The 24561-nt window shown below is 37.4% G+C and overlaps 1 protein-coding gene across 2 annotated transcripts in view; it reads right to left on the bottom strand.

Annotated features, from left to right (window-relative positions):
• Positions 1–24561, bottom strand: part of AUTS2 (activator of transcription and developmental regulator AUTS2) — a 1210906-nt gene that overhangs the window by 689987 nt on the left and 496358 nt on the right. For both annotated transcript variants that reach the window (XM_068968276.1, XM_068968277.1), the window contains exon 3: positions 2116–2217. In XM_068968276.1, the coding sequence (XP_068824377.1) occupies positions 2116–2217 (102 nt within the window). The remainder of the gene's footprint in view (positions 1–2115; positions 2218–24561) is intronic.

The raw sequence follows: 24561 nt of genomic DNA, 5'->3' as shown, positions 1-24561 counted from the left end.
AGCAATTCTACTTCTATTTCAACAGAAACAGTAAATCAAAAAAAATACATATGTACTCCTCCTTTCATTGCACCACTATTTACAACAGCCAAGATACAGAAGCAACCTAAATGTTCACCAGCAGATAAATGAATAAAAAAATACTATACACTGACACACACATACAAAAGAAGACAACTTAGCCATAAGGAAGAATGAAATCTTCTCAGTGGCAGCAACACAGATAAACTGAAGGATACTATTCTAAGTGAAATAAATCAGAGAGAGAAAAATGCACACCATATGATTTCACTTATACATAGAATCTACAAAACAAAGCAAACGAACAAACGAAACAGAAACAGACTCATAGACGTCGAGAACAAACAAGTGGTTGTCAAAGAGCAGAGAGGCGATTGTGGGAGGATGGACAGACAAAATCAGTAAAGGGAATTAAGTATAAACTTCCAGTTATAAAATAAATATATCACAGGGATGTAAATGAACCCATAGAGAATACAGTCAATGATACCGTAAAAAATTTGTATTTTGATAGATGAAAGCTGGATTATTGTGGTGATCATTTCATAATGCATAAAAAATATCAAATCACTATGTTGTACACCTGAAACAATCATTTCATAATGCATAAAAAATATCAAATCACTATGTTGTACACCTGAAACAAATGTAGTACTATATATTAATTATATGATGCTGTGCTGTGCTTAGTCGCTCAGTCGTGTCCAACTTTTTGTGACCACATGGACTGTAGCCCACCAGGTCCCTCTGTCCATGGGGATTTTGCAGGCAAGAATACCAGAGTGGGTTGCCATGCCCTCCTCCAGGGGATCTACCCAACCCAGGGATTGAACCTAGGTCTCCCACATTGCAGGTGGATTCTTTACTGTCTGAGCCACCAAAGAAGCTCAAGAATACTGGAGCCTATCCCTTCTCCAAGGGATCTTCCTGACCCAGGAATCAAACTGGGGTTTCCTGTATTGCAGGCAGATTGTTTACCAGTGAAGCTACCAGAGAAGCCCATGTTAATTAGAACTCAATTTAAAAAGAAAAAGAAAGATGGTTAGAATCCTGAACTTACCACCTGTGGTGACTAAAGGGTAATCTGCAGCTTCTGGAAAAAAAAAAAAAAGGAAGAAAGGAAAGAAAGAAGAGGGAAGGCGGAGAGAAGGAGAGGAAAAGAAGTGATGAAAGAGACAAGAAGAGAAAAAAGAAAAGAAATGGAAATTTCCCAAATTGAGTATGCTAATCACAAAAGGTAAAATGGTGTTATTTCTGGGAATGCTCTTCAATGGTTACCCAAATTACTTTTTTTAGTAACAGTAGAGTTATTTTCTTCCTCTAGTAAAAGTTTTTTGCAAATAAATCAAACAGACTGGGAGGAAAAAAAGAATACTGTCTCAATCTGTTAATGTTCCCCCTACTTGATCTATTTTAAAGGAAAGTTTTAAAATGTTGCTCTCAGGTGCAAATATGGGTCAAGGATCCTGTTCTATGACACATTAGGGAGGGGTGTGAGATGACCCCAAGAGGGCAAAAGTGGTTCTGTGCCTTGCTGGCACACTGGGGCCTGGAGAGTGGTTAGAACGGGTCTAGAAGGCTGACAGACCCGCTTAAGAGGCAGGTAGTGTGTGCTCATGGAGGGTTTTCCTCTAGAAATCAGAAGGAAATTTTAATTCCTTTACTTGCCAAGTAAGTGGTGGGTTAGTCATCCCTTCCAACAGGAATAAAATGAAAGAAAGGGGCTGTTACAGATCTCACAGGTGAAAAAATGACAAAAGGTCCACATTTAAGTACGTCATCTCCCACTTGCAGCATTGCCAGACTAGTTCTTTCATTTCTAACATTGATACTAAAAAGTATTATCACTTCCTTTTGTAATCTATTGTTTCTAAGATGATAGATACGCCCAAACAACCTTGTAATTCTTTAAAACACATTTTAAGTCAAACTAGAAAACAGAACAAAACTATAAAGCAAGGCTCAAATATGTGTCTGCCGAGAGAGGAAAAATGCTTGGATATTCACAAAATGATGTGAAGGGATGTGCTGGTGAACTGAAACTGGACTCAAGGGATGTGTGGTCTGGTGGTTTCAGTTTGTTTTCTAACTTACGTCGCTGAGCCTTTCCCGGGAGCTGCTCCTGTGGAAGCCTTTGGATTCTCCACTGGCGCTTTCACTGTCACTGTCCCTGCAGCTGTTCTGCCCTGGCTTGAGCTGAAGGAAGAAGAAAAGAGAAAAAAGAAAAGTGTCAGTGGTCTCCTCACACAACTGCTCCTTCACCCTTATTCTTTAAGCCTTATCAAAAATGAACATTTAAGGTCCTGATCTTTAGCATTTTTCTCAGCTTCTGAATAGGGCCAGGCAAGCTGCTGTAGAAAGACATGTGGAGGATAGTAAGATAAGTAAAACATTTAGCATAAAATGTCAATGTAGACAAAAAGACCTGAGCAAGCCTTAAACAAACACTTGAAAAGTCTAACATGAATCTTGGAGGGTAATCTTCCCTGAGATTTTTCCAATCCAGGTTTCACCAGCTATGATTTCCATCTTATTCTCTCTGTCCTCTTATGGACAAGAAAAAAAGAAACAACAGAGAACAAAAAACAAGTTTTTCTTTTCCTAAGAGAAAATGATGAGATTCTTTATATTATCCTTTAACCCCTAGGGAGACAATGACCCTGTTTTTCAAGATAATATTCTAAAGGTATTTTAAAATATCAAATTAAGACCTACAGCTTAAGTAAATAAAGCCAGCCTCCATTCAACAACTATGTATTAAGTATAACATCTGAGACTGAAAGTAAAAACTAGAGATATGGTGCTTATTGACCAACTTAAACAGTCTCTGCTGTTTAATAGCTTTACAAAGCTGTTACCAGTTTCTACACATTTACTGGCTCTGATTTTCATGTTCAGGATGTTGGACACATTTACCCAGATCTGATTTTCCACTCAAAATGAACAAACACACAGAACAGCAAACCATGAGTCTATATAAGACTGAGTCAAATTCACATGGACCATTAGTCTGTGATGTTATCACCAACTACTTTTGCAGAGAAGCCAAGCAATGTGATGCAAGTTACAACACACAGCCCCTTTACAATGTGCTCACTCTAGCAAGAGAAAGACAGAGCAGGATAAACAGAGTCAGCAACACAATGAAATACATACACGCTAAATGAAAACCAGAAACGAGCCAGTGATGTTAGGGGAAAAGGTAATCTCTGAAGTCTTGAATTGTAAAAAAAGATTAAGCACCTATGGCTGAAAGGAGAGAAGAAAATACTCTTTATGAGAGAAAGTCAAAAAGAAAAGGCAGGGAAACCAACAAGCTAGGAAATGATCAGGAGTCTTATTGGAATTAAAAAAAAACAAAAAACAAAAAAACTTCTTTTGTGAGGAAATACGAAGAGGGAGGCATGGGTCGAAAAATGGGAAATGTCAAACAGAACACAAGCCCCTTATTTCTGGGTAGCAGGGAACTTCCGAGAGCAGAACAGGTAACAGGTACCAAACATCTTGGCTGCAGATTTTCATGTGGCTCTGGGACCATGGGGGCAGATGAACCAAGAAGAATGGAGAATGAAATCAAATCAGCATCCCTTGTAGCTTTAATGTGCCTCTTTAAAGACTGCAGTTCAGACCTGACTTTTGGTCATACCATCTAATCAGCTATTCCCAAATCCCCGCTATGTAAAAGCCATTCTTTTTTTTTTTTTATTTCAACATTTCTACAAATCCTCTTTTATCACTTCCTTCTAAAATCCCTTTCTCCAGGAAGTCTTCTCTAATGGAACCAAGAAAAATGATCCTAATTTTATTCTGTATCCTCCTGAGCCCTTAAGTACTTAGTTTCCTAAGTTACTGTTAAACCTGCTAATTCTAAGTTAATTCAGATGCAAGCTATATGAGCCTTTTCTTATTACTATGGAATAAAAGTTCAGAATACTATCATTCTCTTCAAGTTTTCATTTTTATACTTGTAATAAAGGAGAATTTAACCTAAAATGAACATCACTTCCTTTCAATTTCCTGAACATGTCGAGTCCATTCCTGTCCTGTACTTTTTCACACTAGATTTTCTCAGTCTGGAATGCTCACTCTCATTCTACCTGCATTTTTCAGGTCAAAGTTTTTTTTGAAGCTCAGATATTATCTCTTCCACCGTGGTCTTTAAAGCGTTCTTTCTCTATATATTTATTTTTTGACATATGCTTTCAAAGTCTAGCAAGCATCTCATTTTTCATTAAATGCCTTTTATAATTGTGATATAGTTTATCAAGTTTTAAAAGCCCTGCATTAAATATATTTATACTAATGATAAAATCTGTGTGTGGAATGTAATTCATAAACAGTGTCGGAACTCTTATCTCATTGGATCTCTGAGTTAAGTAGAGGCAGGTAAAACTAGCTCCAAAGCGTGGAATGAAAAAATAAATAAATAAAGGAAATCTGCTTGGAATTAGCGAACAGACTGAGGACTAACCCCATGTCTCTACTGCCTACTGCTATCTTCACTGTAATTCATAGGGCTTGTTTAAATGTTTACATTTAACCTGGAAATAATGATTCTGTGATAGATCAGTATTCTCCCATATAATTTATTTTCAATACATCTGTGGTAACTAACTGTATTCACAAAGAAATCTTATTAGGTAACATTTGATCAAATAATGTTTATAAAAACTAAGTCCTCCAACTTAGAGGAGAAATAAACATCAAACTGGGAATTCAGAGAATAAGAAAATCAAGACTTTTCCTAATGCTCAAATGGCTTAACAAAATCTGGACTTTCCATTTGGGTCTCTTCCATGTTTCTTCACGGAAGGAAAAGGATGACTTCAACAAGGTCCAACAAGAGACCCCAGTGGCCCTGATGTAAATTATCTGACTAAATGTTGATCTAGGCTAAGAGCAAAACCCAAGAAAAACTCAGAGGAAGCAGCTTACTAGCCTTCCTTATGTCCTGCCAGCAAAAGCACTTCAGTCAATTCTCTTCAGAGAGCCTTACATAAAATCCACCCCTATACCACCTCTTTCACCTCCAAAGCCAGGCTCAAGTTTAAAGGAAACTTAGGATTTTAAGCTGTCAGACAGCTCAATATTTCAAAGATATAGACTGACTACAGTAAGTACTAAAGCTAACCCACAAGATTTCAGGCAAAGAAGTATTCCTTCCTAATCCCATGAATACATTTAAGACTGGCATTTTCAACCACATCCAATGGATCATTCGGGGTAGCATAACTAACTCAGAAGTTGTAATCCTTCACCTGAAACTCCCAGCTATTACCTACAACCAAGAGACATTACAAAGGCCAGGTGCTGGCTTAAACATTTAAAGACCTAAGAAAAATCAATCTGCATGCATTGATTTCTTCTAGCATTCACAGCAGCTCTGTTATAAGGAAGTTTCAGCTATAAATGAAGCAGTGAAATTTTTTACTATCAGTCTTTAGATATCTAAGGACCTCACTTATTTAAAAATTACTACAATTCACTCTAGTTTTAGAAGTTTCTACCAATTAGGTATAATATAGTTTAAGAATCAGAACTAGGAAAAAAAACAGTGAAAGGAAGCTAGCATCGAGCATGAGTGGCTATAATACTAGCGGGATTATCATCTTTTGTAAAATATAAGAAGCCAGAGTGTTTTCATTAGATTTCATAGTCAGCAGTATATTTACCATGCTCTGAAACGGTGTTGTCATTACAGAGTTAACTATGATTAATGACTAATTAGGAAAATAACGATACATGGTTTTATTATGGCTAATGAACATGTAACAGAGTCCCACTGCCCCAGACTGAGGGAAGGTGGAGCAATTCTATGCACACCTGGCACGATTTGAGAGCCAGGCTGTGCCATTCTTTTCAGTGTGTATATGGAGAGTTCCACAGATGCAAGATGTTCAGAAGGTGTCATTAACCCTTCAAACAAAACTCACAAAGGGATGAAGTATGTGAGAAGATACCTAAGCCTAGCACTCTAGAAGACTGATGTGACTGACTTATGCAGTGCCATGCACAAGAACAGCCAAAAGTAATCTCCTACCACAGTTTTGGTTCCTCAAAGCACCATAAATCTTATCTTGGACTGCTGAGTATTCCTGCAGGGATCTAAATGAACAACATACAACATTTCTTGAAAGTGCCAATAAGCACCAAATCTCCTGTTCAACGATATTTTAAAATATACCTCCACTAACATCAAAACAGTTGAGTATTTAATCTCATAAAAGTGGTGTTTTATTTTTCCCATATAAAACTGTCCCCAAGTAGAGAAAGTTTCATAGATTGAGTGGCATTTGACTGTTTTATTTCTTAGGTTTTAAAAGGTATTTCGGAGGAGAGGCACAGAACCAAAGTAAATAACTTAATGAAAAGGCTGGACACGTCCAAACAAGCTAGTGGGAAATAACTAGTACAAACAAAATTACAAAGTTGAATAGAAAAAACTTGTTCTTAAGAAATAAATATTGTACTTTTAAATGTACAATAATAACATGTGACAGAAACAAAAATTAAATTCTGGAAACTAGGGTAGTACAAGGAATTTGTGTGAAATTTCTCTGGGATCACAGAATCAGAAGTTATACTGTTATTGTTTTCAACAGTTAGAGAAAGAATTTTAAGGATTTCATAATCATAAAATAATCACTAGTAAAATTTAAATACTAAAGTTATTTGCTTTCTAAGTTACTATCAAATGTAAAAGAATAATAATCATAATTAACAGAAATGTAAAAAAACAAGGGAAACAGCAAGAAAGCAAGCATATGGTTAAGTATATTGGTTATTATAACAATAACATATATGGATTAAGCTCCTTTTTTTTTAAGGCAAGGATATCTAGTTTGTATTAGGTAAAGTAAAAAAAAAATGTATTTGTTGGTCATAAAGCACTCCTAAATTTTAAAAGAGAAAGACAAAATATTAGAAATAAATGGCTAAAGTATGTGCCAAAGATAATCATTTTGTAGCAATAAAAGTATAATATCTACTTTTTACTCTTCTGTTCTTTATAAAAGGAAATCAACAGGAGTTAGAAAACTTTAACATGCTACTTACACTAAGAAAATAAAACAACAGGAAGGGACCCAGGGGTTAAGTGTTACAGAACTCATTTTGACTTAAGCAATACATATTAAATTAGGTAACTTATATAGACCACATCTTCCAGAGCATCCGGGGGACGTTACCACAAACTGAAGATAAAGTAGGCTACAATGAATATCAAGGTATTAAAATTCAGAAACTACATGAACAGCCTTCTGGATAGTAAAAACTAATGACATTTTAAACTGAATATCCATATTACCTAGAGATTTTTATTCAATATAAAGATAATAAAAATTCTCTCCACAATTATAACTGAGTCATAGAAAAAATAACAAACACAGCACTTATAAATTAAGAAAGTGAAAATTATAAATACATAAGTAAAACATTTAACAAGATCTGTTCATTCTGTGCTAGAGATTAACTTATGTATTTTCTACCAGATTGGAAGTCACAGAAATAAACAGCCTAACTACAGAGAACAAAAAGTAACACAACAAGAAAAACAACAGTGGGGAAGATTAGAGAAAGGAGATTACAAAAAGAAATACTACATAATGAACTGGAAATTTAAATATTATACAATTAATAGAGTAAAATTGGGAGAAAAGCCTACAAATATGAGACATACTTCTTATATATCTAAGAATAAAGATATAAAAATCAAAACCCAGAAATAATATAATAATACTGTGCCAACACAATGTAATAATAATATGATTATCATTACAAAAATGTGATAATGAATATATTCTAAATTAAGTAGTAAACATAATTCTCTGTTGATACTGACAAAAATCATACTAAATTAGCTTCAATTTTTAAAAAACTTTAACAAAATTTGATCCAGAGCTTGAAAAAAAGAATAGTAAAGCTAATCTGTGCCCAAATCTGATAATAACAAAACAAAAAAGAGAACCACAGGATGATCTTAATTGTAAAAAGCTGCAAAACTCTGATGAAAGGCAACAAATTCAACTTAACAATAAATAAAAAATAGCCCACCAAATTCTAATGAATTTTGCCAAAGAATGTAAGAATCCACCAATTTTCAAATGGGCACAAGGGAAATTTTGGAGGTGATGGCAAAGTTTAAAAATTGTAGTATGGTGATGGTTATACATCTCTGTTAATATATTAAACTGATAATGAATAAATTTCATCATATATAATGGAAATATAATGTTATATATAATGAATATTTTAATAGAGCAGTTTATTTTAAAAAGATAAGAATCCATTAGGGTTTCCTGGGCGGCCCAGTGGTATAGAATCCACTTACCAATGCAGGAGCTACAGGTTAAATCCCTAGGTCAGGAAGATCCCCTGGAGAAGGAAATGGCACCCCATTCCAATTCCCATTTCTAAGCCTGGGAAATCTCATGAACAGAGGACCCTGGCGGAATACAGTCCAAGGGGGTCACAAAAGAGTTCGACACAACTTGGCAACTAAACAACAAGAAGTCCCATGATTTTCATTTTTTACTCCAGAGAAGAGTTCTCTGGTTGAAGACTTACCTGATTAAATCAGACTAATGAAGCAAAAGAACACAACTCTCTTTCTTAAAGTCAACTATCCATACAAAAAATCTAATCATGGCAGTAAGCAGGGGGCATATCTGGAGAGTCATCTTGGGATCTTGCCTATTACAGTCAGTTTCCAAAGACAAGAAAAGGAGGAACTGCCTCAATCCATGTATCATAAATAGGGTTCCTGGATATGCCTGGATTTTGGAGTGTCATTTCTCTTTGTCACTGATGTCCCCAAATAAATACTTAAGGTATTCCACAGATAATAACATGAAGATTATGTTATTTGCCTGAAAAAAACAGAAACGACTGAAGTACTTACACTGGACTATCGCATACATTATTCAAATTTAAACAGGTTCAGTGGACTTCACAGCAATAGAAAAAATTGAAAAGTTACTCAAATAAAGAGCAGAAAATAAGCTAAGATCAATTTAACTATGTAGTTTCAAATATAAACAAAAAGCAATTAAGAGCAACCTAACCAACTTTGATATCCTTCCAACAGACAAATGCAACCCAAACAACAAAACTTAATAATGTTCTATGGCTTATCCAGAGAATCATAACTCTACTCTATGATTTGGCCAAGAGGCTATTATGATACTATCTCTTCATAACTTAATAATGTGAAGGAAAGGGAATGGAAGTGTAAAAATCAGTGCTCATATATAAATAAAATCTCTATCTACAACCTGGGTACTATTTCCAAGTTGAATTATGTTGACAAAAGGCATGATAACAACCTGACTTTTCATTTCCTATCAAAAAAGAAGTCTAAACTATCTGGGGGGAAAATAATGCACAAGAATGAGATTAAAAGGAAAAGCTCATCTATTTGGCATTCCTTAAGTATGACTGTGGACTGAAAAATAAATGTGTTTTCACATAGGTTTAGAAATCCACAATAAACACATGCAATGCAAAAATAATTGGATGAAGGGATGTTTGACTGCTTTGGTACAGTTTCTAGCCTTCTGACAGTGAGATTTTGATTACCGAAAAGAATTTTTGAGACAGTATCATTTGGTTAGTGAGTAAATAGTGCTGCTATAAAAACAGGAATACATGTTATCTTTGCAAATTAGAATTTTGTCTTTTCCAGATAAATCCCTAAGAGTGGTACTGCTGGATCATATGGTAGTTCTACTTTTAGTTTTTCTTTTTATTGGATTATAGTTGATTCACAATGTTGTGTTAGTTTCAAGTGTACAACAACGTGTATCAGTTATACATACAGCCACTCTTTTTAATTTTTAGTTTTTTAAGGAATCTTGGTCGTTGTACCAGTTGACATTTCCACCAACAACATAGGAAGGTTCCTTCTTCACCACACCCTTTCCAGTATTTAGTATATGGAGACTTTGTGAATGGCCCTTCTGACTGGTGTCAGGTGATACCTCACTGTAGTTCTGATTTGCATTTCTCTAATAATTAGTGATGCTGAGCATCTTTTCATTTACCTGTTGGTTATCTGTTTATCTTCTCTGGAGAAATATCTGTTTAGATCTTCTGCCCTCTCCTTTTTTGTTTTTTTGAATGTTGATGTCCATGTGTATCTTAATGTCTTAGTGGACTCAGGTTGCCATAACAAAATACCAGGCTGATGGCTTAAATAACAGAAATTTTCTCACTTCTGGAGGCCAGAAATATAAGAACAAGACGAAGGCCGTTCCAGCATGGTCAGTTTCTGGTAAGAGCTCTCTGGTAAGGTCTCTCTGAGACCTCATATGGAGGGAAGAAAGAAAATTATCATTCTAATCACTCTTCTAATAAAGGATATTAATCATATCCTCTTATGATCTCATTTAACCTTACTTCCTTCCCTATTCCAAATAAATTGAGGGTATGGGCTTAAACATATGAGTTTGAATTGGGTGGGGGGTGAGCTGAGAGAATTCAGTCCATATTATCAATCATGCACCAATTACTGAGTAGGCTACATTAGGCTAGGCTAGGCTACATTACTAGGCTACATTACTTCAAGGAGGACAGAAATGAACTTGTTTAGGAAACACTATGGTCAACTCTTTTGAGAAGCCATAGTCATTTTTCATAGGTGGTATGGGTTCCACACATACATATTCTAGAGTATTTGAAATCCCTACTATAGACTGAATTGTTGTTGTTGTTCAGTCATGTCTGACTCTTTGCAATCCCATGGACTGCAGCATGCCACGTTTCTGGGTCCTTCACTGTCTCCAGGAGTATGCTCAAACTTGTGTCCACTGAGTCAGTGATGTCACCCAACCATCTCACCCTCTGTTGCCCTCTTCTCCTTTTGCCTGCAATCTTTTCCAGCATCATGGTCTTTTCCAATGTGTCTGCCCCAAATTCATATAATGAAACCATAACTTTCATTACTTCAGAATGTGACTTACTTGAAGATAGGGACTTTTAAAATGTAATTCAGTTAAAATGAGGTCACGAGGGTGGGCTCTAATTGAACAAGATTGGTGTCCTTGTAAGAAGATGAGTCTGTGACACAGGGAGGCATGAGATATACACAGGTGCAGAGAACAGGCCATGTGAGGGCACAGTGAGAAGACGGCCTCCTCTACAGGGAAGAAGAAAGGCCCTAGAAGAAAGAAAACCTGCCAGTAACTTCATCTTGGACTTCCAGTCTCCACAACTGTGAGAAAATAAATTTCTGGTTTAAGTCACCCACTCTGTGGCGTTTTCTCATGGCAGCACCAACAAACTAAGTCTTTTCTTTAGAGTACAAACATTCCATTTATTATTGTTTCCACCTTACAAGACAATGAATCAAGACAAAACAAAGAAACCCAGCTACCTTTTCAAGATTCTCCTTACAAAATAATCCTTAAAAGCATTTTACTCAGTATCTCTCATTTTCCTCCTCCCATTCTCTGTTTAACCCATTCTAATGAGGCATTTGTCCTCAACATGCAATGAAATTGCTCCTGACCAGCTCAATGAAAATAGCTATCAGAAGCATTTGCAGATCTCCGGACAAGAGAATCAAAAACGGTTAAGTCTAAATAGTTAAAAGTTGTAAGTCAAGCTAATAGAGTGTTAAATAAAATATCTTATCCACTGACCTCGCTTACATGAATGTTCACAATGAAGGTCAGGATTTATGTTAGACTTCTATATGCCTTAAAGTTTCTTGACAGAACGTGACAGTGCAGAACAACCAGCCCCTGGTCTAGTGTCCTTTTCTTCCCATCTGTAGTTCTCTCCCACATCTCAAAAGCCTCACCTGCTCATGGGATAACTTCCCAGCCCAACCTCCAGTTTCCATCCACATGCTCACTTTACCCAACTACCATGAGCAGTGCCAACTCAGGTCTGACCACATGCATGGCTGCGGTGCAGTCTGCCTAAAGGCAGACAGACCTAGGGAACAGACTGTGACAACCAGATTGAGAGTATGTGGGCTAAGACTTCTAGAGTCCCAGAAAAGTAGCAAGCACGCTATAAGAGGGGGAGTGGTGGGATCCAAGTGGAACGTAGGGTGGTGGTCCTTTGAACTCTTCCACTCTGGGAAGGGGATGGCTTGAGAACCAGAGCAGGCCAGAGGGCAAGAGTTCATCCTGCCTTGATTGGAAGGCAGTACCAATCATTAATTACCTACAAATGAGAAGCCTAGCAGTCACTGTGAGTCCTCATCTTACTGATCTATCTACAGGAAACATCAGTAGCTACAGTAGCATCGAACACAACTGATCATCCTAAATGCACTTTGCTTCACTCCTGCTTTTCCTCCCTCCTCCTCTGGCCATTCCTTACACATTTTGACATTAGGTTCCCCAAGGCTGTGTCCTTGGACCTCTTCTTTTTTCTGTCTATAATCACTACCCTTGATGATCTCATCCAGTGACATGTTTCCAAATACTGCCTATGTGCTGATGATGCTTCATTTGCCTCAATCTCTTCCCCCGATTTTAGTCTCCTCAAACCAGCTGCACCTGCAAATTCACTTAGATGTGTAATAGGAATCTCAAACTTGTAACAACTAAAGTAATATCTTCGATGTGTCTAATTATTATCAACAGCAACTTCACCTTTGGCCAAGGCTAAAATCTTTCCCTCTACAGTTACTGCCCTGTTCAAAACTGCCGTCTTCTCTTACCTGGATTAAAACAACACCTTCCTATCTGATATCCAGTTTGTGCCTTTGTCTACTATGTCCATGCAGCTCTCTCAGGAGCCAGAGAGCTCCTATAAAAAAGTAAGAGTAATGACAATGGTCACTCTAATGGCCTACAGAGTAGCCCCCAATCTGTCTGGTTCCCCCATCCTTTCTCTTGACCTCATTTTCTACTCCTCTTTGCCTTATTCACTCTATAACAGTTTCGCTGGCCTCATCACTATTTTTCAAATAAGCCAGGCTGGCCCCCACCTCAGGGCCTTTGCACTTGTGGTACTTGTTGTTTGAGATATTTAGCCCCCAAAGGCACATGGTTCACTACTGCCCTTCCTCAGATGTTTACTGAAATGTTACTTTCTCAGTGAGGATTTCCTAGATCATCCTCTTTGCAACTGTTACCCTGCCTCTATAACACCATCTAATGTTTACCTATATTATCTGTCCACTGTCTCCTTCAAACACATCTCCCACCCCAACCACACTGTAACTAGATAAGAAGCTATTTGAGTACCAGGATTCTTATCTGTTTTGTTCACTATTATATCTGCAGAATCTAAAATAGTGCCTACATTAATTAGACGTTCAATAAGTATCTGTTGAATTGGTCAATATGCAGAATCTTTTAAGAAACTTTTTATTTATTTACTTATGGATCACGCTGGGTCTTTGTTGCAGCATGCAGGCTTTCTCTAGTTGCAGCAAGAAGGGGCTGAACTCTAGTTGAGGCTCACAGGCCACTCATTGTGGTGGCTTCTCTTATTGAGAAGTATGAGCTCTAGAGCACATGGACTCAGTAGTAGGCAGGTGGGCAGGTACAGGCTCAGTAGTTGCGGCACACGGGCTTAGTTGCTTCACGCCATGTGGGATCTTCCCGAACCCATGTCTCCTGCACTGGCAGGCAGATTCTTACTACTGGACCATCAGAGATGTCTCTGCATAATATCTGTAGCATGTAAGTCAGTCTTTCAAATCCTCCATGAAATAGCTTTTGTAGATATTAACGAAGAGTATGACTGGGTCTTACAAAGTTAGCCTTTTAGGATTTGCAAAAAAGAAGCTCAAAAGTAGAGTGGTAACATGAAAACTGGCATGTGCACTAGTTAACCATGGCCTCTCTAATCACATAACTTTCAAATTCCTTATTCTTCAAAAAGTGCCATTGCTGATTTTCTTCTTGAAATAGTGATCGTATGTAATTTAAAATATTTCAGATAGTCAGGTATAGGATTATAAAATGAAAAGTAGCATATAATTGCACTCAGTTTAATAAATCTTCATCATGGCATTTGAGAATTTTAAAAGTACTTGTTCAGCAAAAGGTCAAAAACCACTACCAAGAGAAGTTAATAGCTCTCTTAGTACTATATATGCTTATTGAGGAAATTGCCACTTTTGAATAATTTGGGTAATATGAAGCATTTTAAAAATCTTATTTATTTTACCTTCTAACAAATATTTTAATATAAAAAATAATTTTCTTATTTTTTTAAAATCAACCCAACAAAAATCTTCTAAGATCCCATATGAAGGAAAGTTACTGTGCACTATCAAACACATTTAATAAGAGTAACAACATCATTTATAAAAGAAACCCAGTTGGTTATAGAAATACATACATTCTCCAACATGGTATAAGTTTCCTTTGTCAGGACAACAAATGATCTTTAGTACCAGTTCATACCACTGGAAATGGCAGCACTGACTGAATGAACCCTGAAGTCACACAAGATGATTTCAGCACCGTCCCCACACCCTGCACTGTTCTGCATTACCCGCCTGAATCATCTGCCTGACCTCTGAGGAACCCGAACTAAAGACTCGAGGTTTTTAACAAACTTCCCTGCACTATAGTGATTTTCACTTGGCTCCAGAAGTCAGGAAACCTTTCTCATTTTTAGCCTGGGCAAAAGAGACGTAGAGAATGGGATAATCCAATTTTAAACGAGGGGCAGATACGGTAAAGAAAGCTTAAATAGAGGATCATAAATTTCCCAACTATCATAAATTCTTAGTCTAAAAACATGGCACTTCTCTAAGGTGCACAAAGATTCAAATATATAGTGTCCATTTCTTGGCATGATTTTAGCTGATTTGCATAAATTAATGAAGAAAAAACTTGACCATTTTTCCTAACCAAATTCAGACATGAGAAGACAAACACCAGACCTCTCAGAAACAGAAACTGGAATCCCATGCAAAGGGAGGTAAGTTCTTTCCCTTGTAGAGCTCTCCTGCCTGACAGACAACTAGAGATAAGATGACACTAGCTCATTTGCAGGGTAAGAATTTAAAACACACCAATGTCTGGCTATCAGCACAGGGGCAAATGCTAGGAAATGAAGGGTCTATTCTTGGCTCGTACAGCTACATTGCTAACACATATTCTCACTGGTACCTGGAATATCTCATTGACTCCATGTAACCAAGAAATGAAGCAATTAATATACGTACTATTAACAGAATAAATATGTGATCCACATACTATTTCTAAGAAGCCCCCGAATTCTGTAAATCAAATTTTATTTCCCAATTTACAGATAGAGAAACTAAATCAGAAAAAGACTAAGTAATTCTAGCAATGTCACAAAATGCAGAAAACAGCAGAGCAGGACTAGAACCAATGTCAGCCTGAATCTATAAGGACTACAGCCCTCAGTTGTTACGCAGACCTAGTGGAGCACAGAAAGAGCAACACATAGTTAGAAATTTCAGCTTCCCTTCAACCCTCTGAACGTCTAAATTCTCTTGATATTGAATATAAAGTAATCTGCAGTTCTAAGGGAAACCAGCTCTATGATCATTCTTAATCACATCATGAAAAACAAGAGATAACTCATTTTACCTTAGAAAAAGAATATGAAAAAGAATACACATAATATATGCACAGTAGGTAGGGGAAAAAAAAAAAACTACAGCTATTTGGGACAGTGGTGTGTTTTAAAATTCTTTTTCACTTTCACATTCTGAATTCCCTAAACTCTGAACAGATCAAAGTTTTACAGATTATCCCTCAAAAAAAAAAAAGACAAGAAACACAAATTAATAACTATTTAAGCATTCTGTTTCATCATGATAACAAACAGATGGTTTTAATATTCTGGAGGCTAATTCCTGAACAATTAAAAACACAGCAAGACATTAACATCTAATGAAACATTTTAACTACCAGTATATGCATCTGCCATTAATTCCCACACAGTAAGGTCTTGGATCTCCTCAATCTGTTCTTTATTAAGGAAAGTTTTTCCACTCTGTATTTAGTGAAGTAGAGAATTAACAACTGTTTTCAATCAGCAATCAGCAGGGTATTTCGCCAATGTGTACTGAAACCATGTACACTATCAGACTTAAATTTATTCTTATGATGGCTTTGATGTACACACACTTGCAATTTAAGAACAGATCCAGCTTTCTAATTAGGTGTTTTCAACCCCAAATCCACGCCACATTAGCCCCTTAATATACAACAGAAATTCTCATTGAGTTGTTTCTAAAAGCAATGTATTTGTTTAATAATGCAACTCATTTTGACTCAGATTGCCAAAAGTATCCCAGTCTGTAGCTTCTACCATTATAGCAACATGTAAAGGCAAACATCATAAGAACACTGAAAGACAACTAGACATAGCACATTCTCAGATCTGACAGGTTAACATGGGGTGACCAGTTACCATTAAGCTGCTTAATAATACTGTACCTGCTGCTGCTGCTAAGTTGCTTCAGTCATATCCAACTCTGTGCGACCCCACAGACAGCAGCCCACCAGGCTCCCCCGTCCCTGGGATTCTCCAGACAAAAATACTGGAGTGGGTTGCCATTTCCTTCTCCAATGAGTGAAAGTGAAAAGTGAAAGTGAAGTTGCTCAGTCATGTCCGACTCACCCCATGGACCGCAGCCTACCAGGCTCCTCCGTCCATGGGAGTTTCCAGGCAAGAGTACCGCAGTGGGTTGCCATTGCCTTCTCCGAATACAGTATCTATTTGTTTGCTATTATATAATTTCCCCCAACTGTACATAATGTATCTAACTGAATTCTCACATAAATTTTCTGGGTAAGCAAAGTAAACTGTAATGTGTCCCCATCACAGGACAAGAAATCAAAGCTCAGACATGAGTGACCCAACCAAAGGCACCTAGAGAGATGGTGATGAGCAGAGCTACTTACCAGGATTCCTGGCCACTGACTGAATGTTGTGTTAATTGTCCTTAAGGTAGTGTCATAATCTACTGTACTAAGCTACTGGTTCTTTACATGACAATTCTGAGGCAGACATGATTGTTACTCTTTAAGGTTAAGTAAGTGGAGGCAAGGTTTAAGTTAAACAGATAGGAAGAGGTAGACGTACAGTTCACAACCAGGCCTTTCATCCTAGGGTCTATGTGATTCCATAATACTATGCTATCCTCCAGAGTATCATTATCATTCATTGGCAATGCAGATATATTTTAACCAACTGCAATGTGACCATTCTTCTGGGCAAGTAACAACAATGATCAGTGACCAAATATTTTAGGGGGAACAATTAGCAAATTAGCTATAAATATTCTGAATCCTTGTAATGGAAAAAAATAAGTAAATGTTATCACCCATCTGGGGTTATTTTAAATTATTTAATTTTTTTCCAGCCTCACCTCAAGGTGTGAAGGATCCTAGTTCCCTGACCAGGAATCAAACCTGTGTAATCTCAAAACACTAGACTTCCAGACAAGACCCTATCTTGGTTATTTTTATACCTGTGTCTCTCAATTCTGAACAATTAATACATAATCTAATGTGAAAGTGACTGTCGCTCAATTGTGTCCAACTCTTTGATGTACAGTCCATGGAATTCTCCAGGCCAGAATACTGGAGTGGGTAGCCTTTCCCTTTTCCAGGGGATCTTACCAACCTAGGGATTGAACACAGGTCTCCTGCATAGCACGTGGATTCTTTACCAGCTGAGCCACAAGGGAAACCCAAGAATACTGCAGTGGGTAGCTAATCCGTTCTCCAGCAGATCTTCCAAACCCAGAAATCGAATCAGCGTCTCCTGCATTGTAGGTAGATTCTTTACCAACTGAGCTATCAGGGAAGTCCATATGTGGATTCTTTACCAGCTGAGCCACAGAGAAGCCCAAGAACACTGCAATGGTAGTCAATCCCTTCTCCAGCGGATCTTCCAAACCCAGCAATCAAATCAAGGTCCCCTGCATTGCAGGTAGATCCTTTACCAACTGAGCTATCAGGGAAGTCCATAACCTACTGTAGCTAAATCCTAATATATTAAAAATATTAATCTATGAACTAAATTCTATAAAATGATTTCAAACTTCATCCCAGAATGACTAATAATCAAAATACATTTTAATACAGGGTAGGATTATTTTGGTCATATCAACTCAGTCAAGCAACTGAGAATACAATTTCATTTACTTTAGTCATCTGCAGTAAGAAATTTAGATTAGCTTAATGGTAAGGTTAAAAAAATAAACTTTAATCAACAAGTTACTTTTACTTTTATTCAAAACCTATACGTGCCAAGCAATTCTTGTCTGGTTTATAGTTTATTATTTCTAGCTGTGAATATTCAGTGTAAGATTATTAAAAGGGAAGACAGTAGAGAAGCATGTGGACTAGACTACTTATGTAAAAATTGTTAAATTCTAGTGTTGGTGTATATAAATATACATGTTCAGTTCAGTCATGTCCGACTCTTTGCAACGCCATAGACTGCATTATGCCAGGCCTCGCTGTCTATCACCAACTCCCAGAGCTTACTCAAACTTATGCCCATCACATCGGTGATGCCATCCAACCATCATCCTCTGTCATCCCTTTCTCTTCCCGCCTTCAGTCTTTCCCAGCATCAGGGTCTTTTCTAATCAGTCAGTTCTTCGTATCAGGTGGCCAAAGTATCGGGTTTTCAACTTCAGAATCAGTCCTTCAAGTGAATATTCAGGACTGTATTCCTTTAGGATTGACTGGTTGGACTCCTTGCAGTCCAAGGGACTCTCAAGAGTCTTCTCCAATACCACAGTTCAAAAGCATCAATTCTTTGGCTTTCAGCTTTCTTTATAGTCCAACTCTCACATCCATATAGGACTACTGGAAAAACAATAGCTTTGACTAGACAGACCTTTGCTGGCAAAGTAATGTCTCTGCTTTTTAATATGCTGTCAGGGTTGGTCATAGCTTTTCTTCCAAGGAGCAAGCATCTTTTAATTTCATGGCTGCAGTCACCATCTGCAGTTATTTTGGGGCCCAAAAAAATAAAGCCTGTCAATGTTTCCATTGTTTTCCCATCTATTTGCCATGAAATGATGGGGCCTGATGCCATGATCTTAGTTTTCCGAATGTTGAGTTTTAAGCCAACTTTTTCACTGTCCTCTTTCACTTTCATCAAGAGACTCTTTAGTTCTTCTTCGCTTTCTGCCATAAGTGTAGTGTCATCTGTGTATCTGAGGTTATTGATATTTCTCCCTGAAATCTTGATTCCAGCTTGTGTTTCACCCAGCCTGGCATTTCACATGATGTACTCTACATATAAATTAAATAAGCAGGGTGATTATACAGCCTTGACATACTTCTTTCCTGATCTGGAACCAGTCTGTTGTTCCATGTCCAGTTCTAATTGTTGCTTCTTGACCTGTATACAGATTTCTCAGGAGACAGGCCAGGTGGTCTGGTATTCCCATCTCTGAAGAATTTTCCACAGTTTGTGGTGATCCACACAGTCAAAGGCTTTGGCATAGTCAATAAAGCAAAAGTAGATGTTTTTCTGGAACTCTCTTGCTTTTTCAATGATCCAACAGATGTTGGCAATTTGATCTTTGGCTCCTCTGCCTTTTCTAAATCCAGCTTAAACATCTGGAAGTTCACAGTTCATGTGCTGTTGACGCCTGGCTTGGAGAATTCTAAGCATTACTTTGCGAGTACAATTGTGTGATAGTTTGAACATTCTTTGGCATTGCCTTTCTTTGGGATTGGAAAGAAAATAGACCTTTTCCAGTCCTCTGGCCACTGCTGACTTTTCCAAATTTGCTCACATATTGAGTGCAGCACTTTTATAGCATCATCTTTTAGGATTTGAAATAGCTCAACTGGAATTTCATCACCTCCACTAGCTTTGTTAGTAGTGATCCTTCCTAAGGCCCATTTGACTTCACATTCCAGGATGTCTGGCTCTAGGTGAGAGACCACACCATTGTAGTTATCTGGGTCATGAAAATCTTTTTTGTATAGTTCTTCTGTGTATTCTTGCCATCTATTCTTAATATCTTCTGCTTCTGTGAGGTCCATACCTATTTTTGTCCTCTATTGTACCCATCTTGGCATGAAATTTACCTTGGTATCTCTAATTTTCTTGAAGAGATCTCTAGTCTTACCCATTCTATCGCTTTCCTAAATTTCTTTGTATGATCACTGATGAAGGCTTTTATATCCCTCCTTGTTACTCTTTGAAACACTGCATTCAAATGGGTGTATCTTTCCTTTTCTCCTTTGCCTTTAGCCTCTCTTCTTTTCTCAGCTATTTTTTAAGGCCTTGTCAGAGAACCATTTTGCGTTTTTGGATGTTTTTCTTCTTGGGGATGGTCTTGATCACTACCTCCTGTACAAGGTCATGAACCTCCGTCCATAGTTCTTCAGGCACTCTATCACATCTAATCCCTTGAATCTATTTGTACATGTATGCTAAAGCCTGAATGCTTGTTTCCCTTTCAAGTTCAAATTCATATGTTGAAATTTAATTCCCAATTTCAAGGTATTAGCAGGTGGGCCTACTGGAGGCGATCAGGCATAAGTGGAGCCTTTTTGGGTGGGATTAATGCTCTTATGAAAGAGATCCCAGAGAGTTTCCTCACTCTTCCTACCATGTAAGAAAAAGGGGAAAGCAGGCCATTTATGAAACAGGAATTGGGCCCTCAGCAAACACAGAATCTGCCTGGCTCCTCGATGTTGGGACTTTACAGCCTCTAGGACTATGAGAAATAAATGTATATTGCATATAAGCTACCCAAGTCTATGATGTTTTGTTATAGTAGCCAAAATGGAACAAGACAACATATATATACATATACACAGACACACACATATATATTTTACCAAACAAAGAAATTATAGTACTAAAACTACCTACAGAGATGCCAGAGAGCTCACAGCTCACTGTAAAAGGAAACCACCGAAAAAAACATGAAGTATTGCACACTAAAAAGACTGTACATAGCACCTACTTACTTCTTTGCTTCTGTACAATGAATGCTTAATGATAACTTTAAATCAAAATATTATGGGCAAATAAGTACATAAAACTTTAAAAAATACAAAATTGGGACTTCCCTGGCAGTCCAATGACTAAGACTCCATTCTATCAATGCAGGAGGTATGGGTTATATCCTTGGTAAGGAAACTAAGATTCCCACATGAAATACATAAGTAAAACAAAAATCTTAATATGAAAAACAATAAAAAATAAATGTGGAGTTTTGCCTGGCAATCAAGATAAACATATTTTAAATGTACTATTTCCCAAATACTTAGCCAGAGCAATAATACAAAGAATATTTTTTAAAAGAATAAGATGGTATATTGCCATAGCAATGACGATTGATTACATGGGAAAGAAATTCAAGTTGGGAGAGACAGAAAATATTTTTAGTGAAATAATGTTTTATTCCTACAGAAAAAAAAAAGAAATCCCTAATTACACATTAAAAAGTCATTATGGATACATATTTACTACCTTTTTAGGAAAAAGATGGGGGAGGGGGTCTGTACCTCTTTTTTGGCAGTTCTTATGAAAATTCATAAGCCAGATGGCATTCAATAAATGTAAAGAGCTAAAGAATTTAGTTTTATAGAAAAACATCAATTAGCACAAGAAAATTAGCAATTAAGCAATCATTATACAACATATATCAATATTACTAACGAGTGAACATATACACTAAATTTCTAATGTGAACTCTGTTAGAGGAAAATATTTTGAAGCACTGCTATTTTACTACAAAAAGTGTTATCAGTTATTCATTGCAGCTATACGTCAGTACCTACCACTTTTGTTGTCTGGTTGTTAAGTCATATCAGACTCTTTTGTGACCCCATGGACTGTAGCCCACTAGACTCCACTGTCCGTGGCATTTCCCAGGCAAGAATACTAGAGAGGGTTGTCATTTCCTTCTCCAGGGGATCTTCCCGATCCAGGGATTGAACCTGTGTCTCCTGCATTGGCAGGTGAATTCTTCACCATTGAGCCACTAGGGAAGCCTGCCCACTGCCCCACTTTCTGGATCTCCTCAGAAAGTACAGTGGTTCCTCAGCAGCTGACCTTTGGCCCAAAGTCATTTGCCTTTATAATTCAATTTTTTGAAAAATCTATCACTTTTTTCCTATACTTGCAGTTCAGGTTGGTCCTCTTCTACAAGGACAAAACTACACAGTACAGCCATCAAAGCTCTCTACTCCCTGTGGTCAAGTCTGTGGGGATAACGCAGTGAGACGAGATCTATTACACTCCACTGTTAAAGTTCCATCCATAAGGCTGTCAAACCAACCCCTACCCCACAAATCTTAAGGCCCAAAGATAATTTGTGCAAAGATGACTATAACCAAGCCATTTCTGAAGATGAGAGACTCTAAATGAAAAATACATAAGATTCAAAACAGTAAGAGTCTCATGAAGTTCAATGAGAGGTATAGTAAGTACACAGTGGTATTTCTATAATAGTCAGGACAGGGGCCCTGGTGGTCCAGTGGTAGAAAGTCAGCCTGCCTGTGTGGGGGCCAGGGGTTTGGCCCCTGGTCTGGGAGGATCCCACATGCCATGGGGCACCGGATCTATGTGCTACAGCTACCGAAGCCTGTGTCCTAGAGTCTGTGCTCTGCAACAAGAAGCCACCACAATGAGAAGCCCTCGTACCGCTACTGGAGAGCAGCCAACACAAAGGCTCAGTAGAGCCAAAAAATAGTCAATTAAAAATATCAGGACAGGAACCAGGAGAAGGGTCACTACCGAAACAAATTTTAACCTTAAGAAATCTTCTTGTTCAAAAGCTTATGCTTTCTAAAACCCTAGAATATTATTTATATATATACACACACACTTAATTATTTTAATTGTAGGCTAATTACTTTACAATATTGTGGTGGTTTTTGCCATACATTGACATGGATCAGCCATGGGCATACATGTCCCTCCATCTTGAACCCCCCTCCGGCCTCCCTCCCTATCCAATCCCTCTGGGTTGTCCCAGTGCACTGGCTTTGAGTTCCCTGTTTCATGCCTTTAACTTGGACTGGTCATCTATTTCACATATGGTAATATACATGTTTCAATGCTATTCTCTCAAATCATCCCACCCTCACCTTCTCCCAGAGTCCAAAAGTCTGTTCTTTATATCTGTGTCTCTTGCTGTCTCACATATAGGGTCACTGTTACCATCTTTCTAAATTCCATATATATGCATTAATATACCATATTGGTGTTTTTCTTTCTGACTTAGGCTCCAGTTTCATCCACCTCATTAGAACTGACTCAAATGCATCCTTTTTAAAAGCTGACTACCAATATTCCATTGGGTATATGTACCACAACTGTCTTATCTATTTGCCTGTGGATGGACATCTAGGTTGCTTCCATGTCCTAGCTATTGTAAACAGTGCTATGATGAATACTGGGGTAAATGTGTCTCTTTCAAATCTGCTTTCCTCAGTGTGTATGCCCAGCAGTGGGATTGCTGGGTCATATGGCAGTTCTATTTCCAGTATTTTAAGGAATCTCCATACGGTTCTTCATAGTGACTGTTCTAGTTTGCATTCCCCAAAACAGTATAAGAGAATTCCCTTTTCCCCACACCCTCTCCAGCATTTATTGTTTGTAGATTTTTTGATAGCAGCCATTCTGACTGACGTGAGATGGAACCTCACTGTGGTTTTGATTTGCATTTCTCTGATAATGAGTGATGTTGAGCATCTTTTCATGTGTTTGTTAGCCATCTGTATGTCTTCTTTGGAGTAATGTCAGTTTAGCTATTTGGCCCATTTTTTGATTGGGTCATTTATTTTTCTGGTATTGAGCTGCGTGAGCTAGTTGTATATTTTTGAGATTAATTCTTTGTCTGTTGCTTCATTTGCTATTGTTTTCTCTCATTATTAAGGCTGTCTTTTCACCTTGCTTATAGTTTTCTTCATTGTGCAAAAACTTGTAAGTTTAATTAGGTCCCATTTGTTTATCTTTGCTTTTATTTCTGTTATTCTGGGAGGTGGGTCATAGAGGATCTTGCTGTGATTCATGTCAGAGAGTGTTCTATGTTTTCCTCTAAAAGTTTTATAATTTCTGGTCTTACATTTAGATCTTTAATCCATTTTGAGCTTATTTTTGTGTATGGTGTTAGAAAGTGTTCCAGTTTCATTCTTTTAAAGGTGGTTGACCAGTTTTCCCAGCACTACTTGTTAAAAAGATTGTCTTTTCTCCATTGTATATTCTTGACTCCTTTGTCAAAGATAAGGAGTCCACAAGTGCATGGGTTTATCTCTGGGCTTTCTACTTTGTTCCACTGATCTATATTTCTGCCTTTGTGCCAATACCATACTGTCTTGACGGCTGTAGCTTTGTAGTATAGTCTGAAGTCAGGAAGGTTGATTCCTCCAGTTCCATTCTTCTTTCTCAAGATTGCTTTGGTTACTCAAGGTTTTTTGTGTTTCTATACAAACTGTGAAATTATTTGTTCTAGTTCTGCGAAAAATACCATTGGTAGCTTGATAGGGACTGCACTGAATCTATAGATTGCTTTGGGATACTCATTTTCACTATAAATACATATATTTATTGGCCACTGCTTATTGCTTTTTTCTAACCTCCAACTTTCTGTAA

The sequence above is a fragment of the Capricornis sumatraensis genome, chromosome 3 (assembly GCF_032405125.1).
Source record: "Capricornis sumatraensis isolate serow.1 chromosome 3, serow.2, whole genome shotgun sequence".
NCBI lineage: Eukaryota > Metazoa > Chordata > Mammalia > Artiodactyla > Bovidae > Capricornis > Capricornis sumatraensis.
The sequence above is the reverse complement of the archived record's forward strand: the minus strand, read 5'-3'. Positions and strand labels throughout refer to the sequence as shown.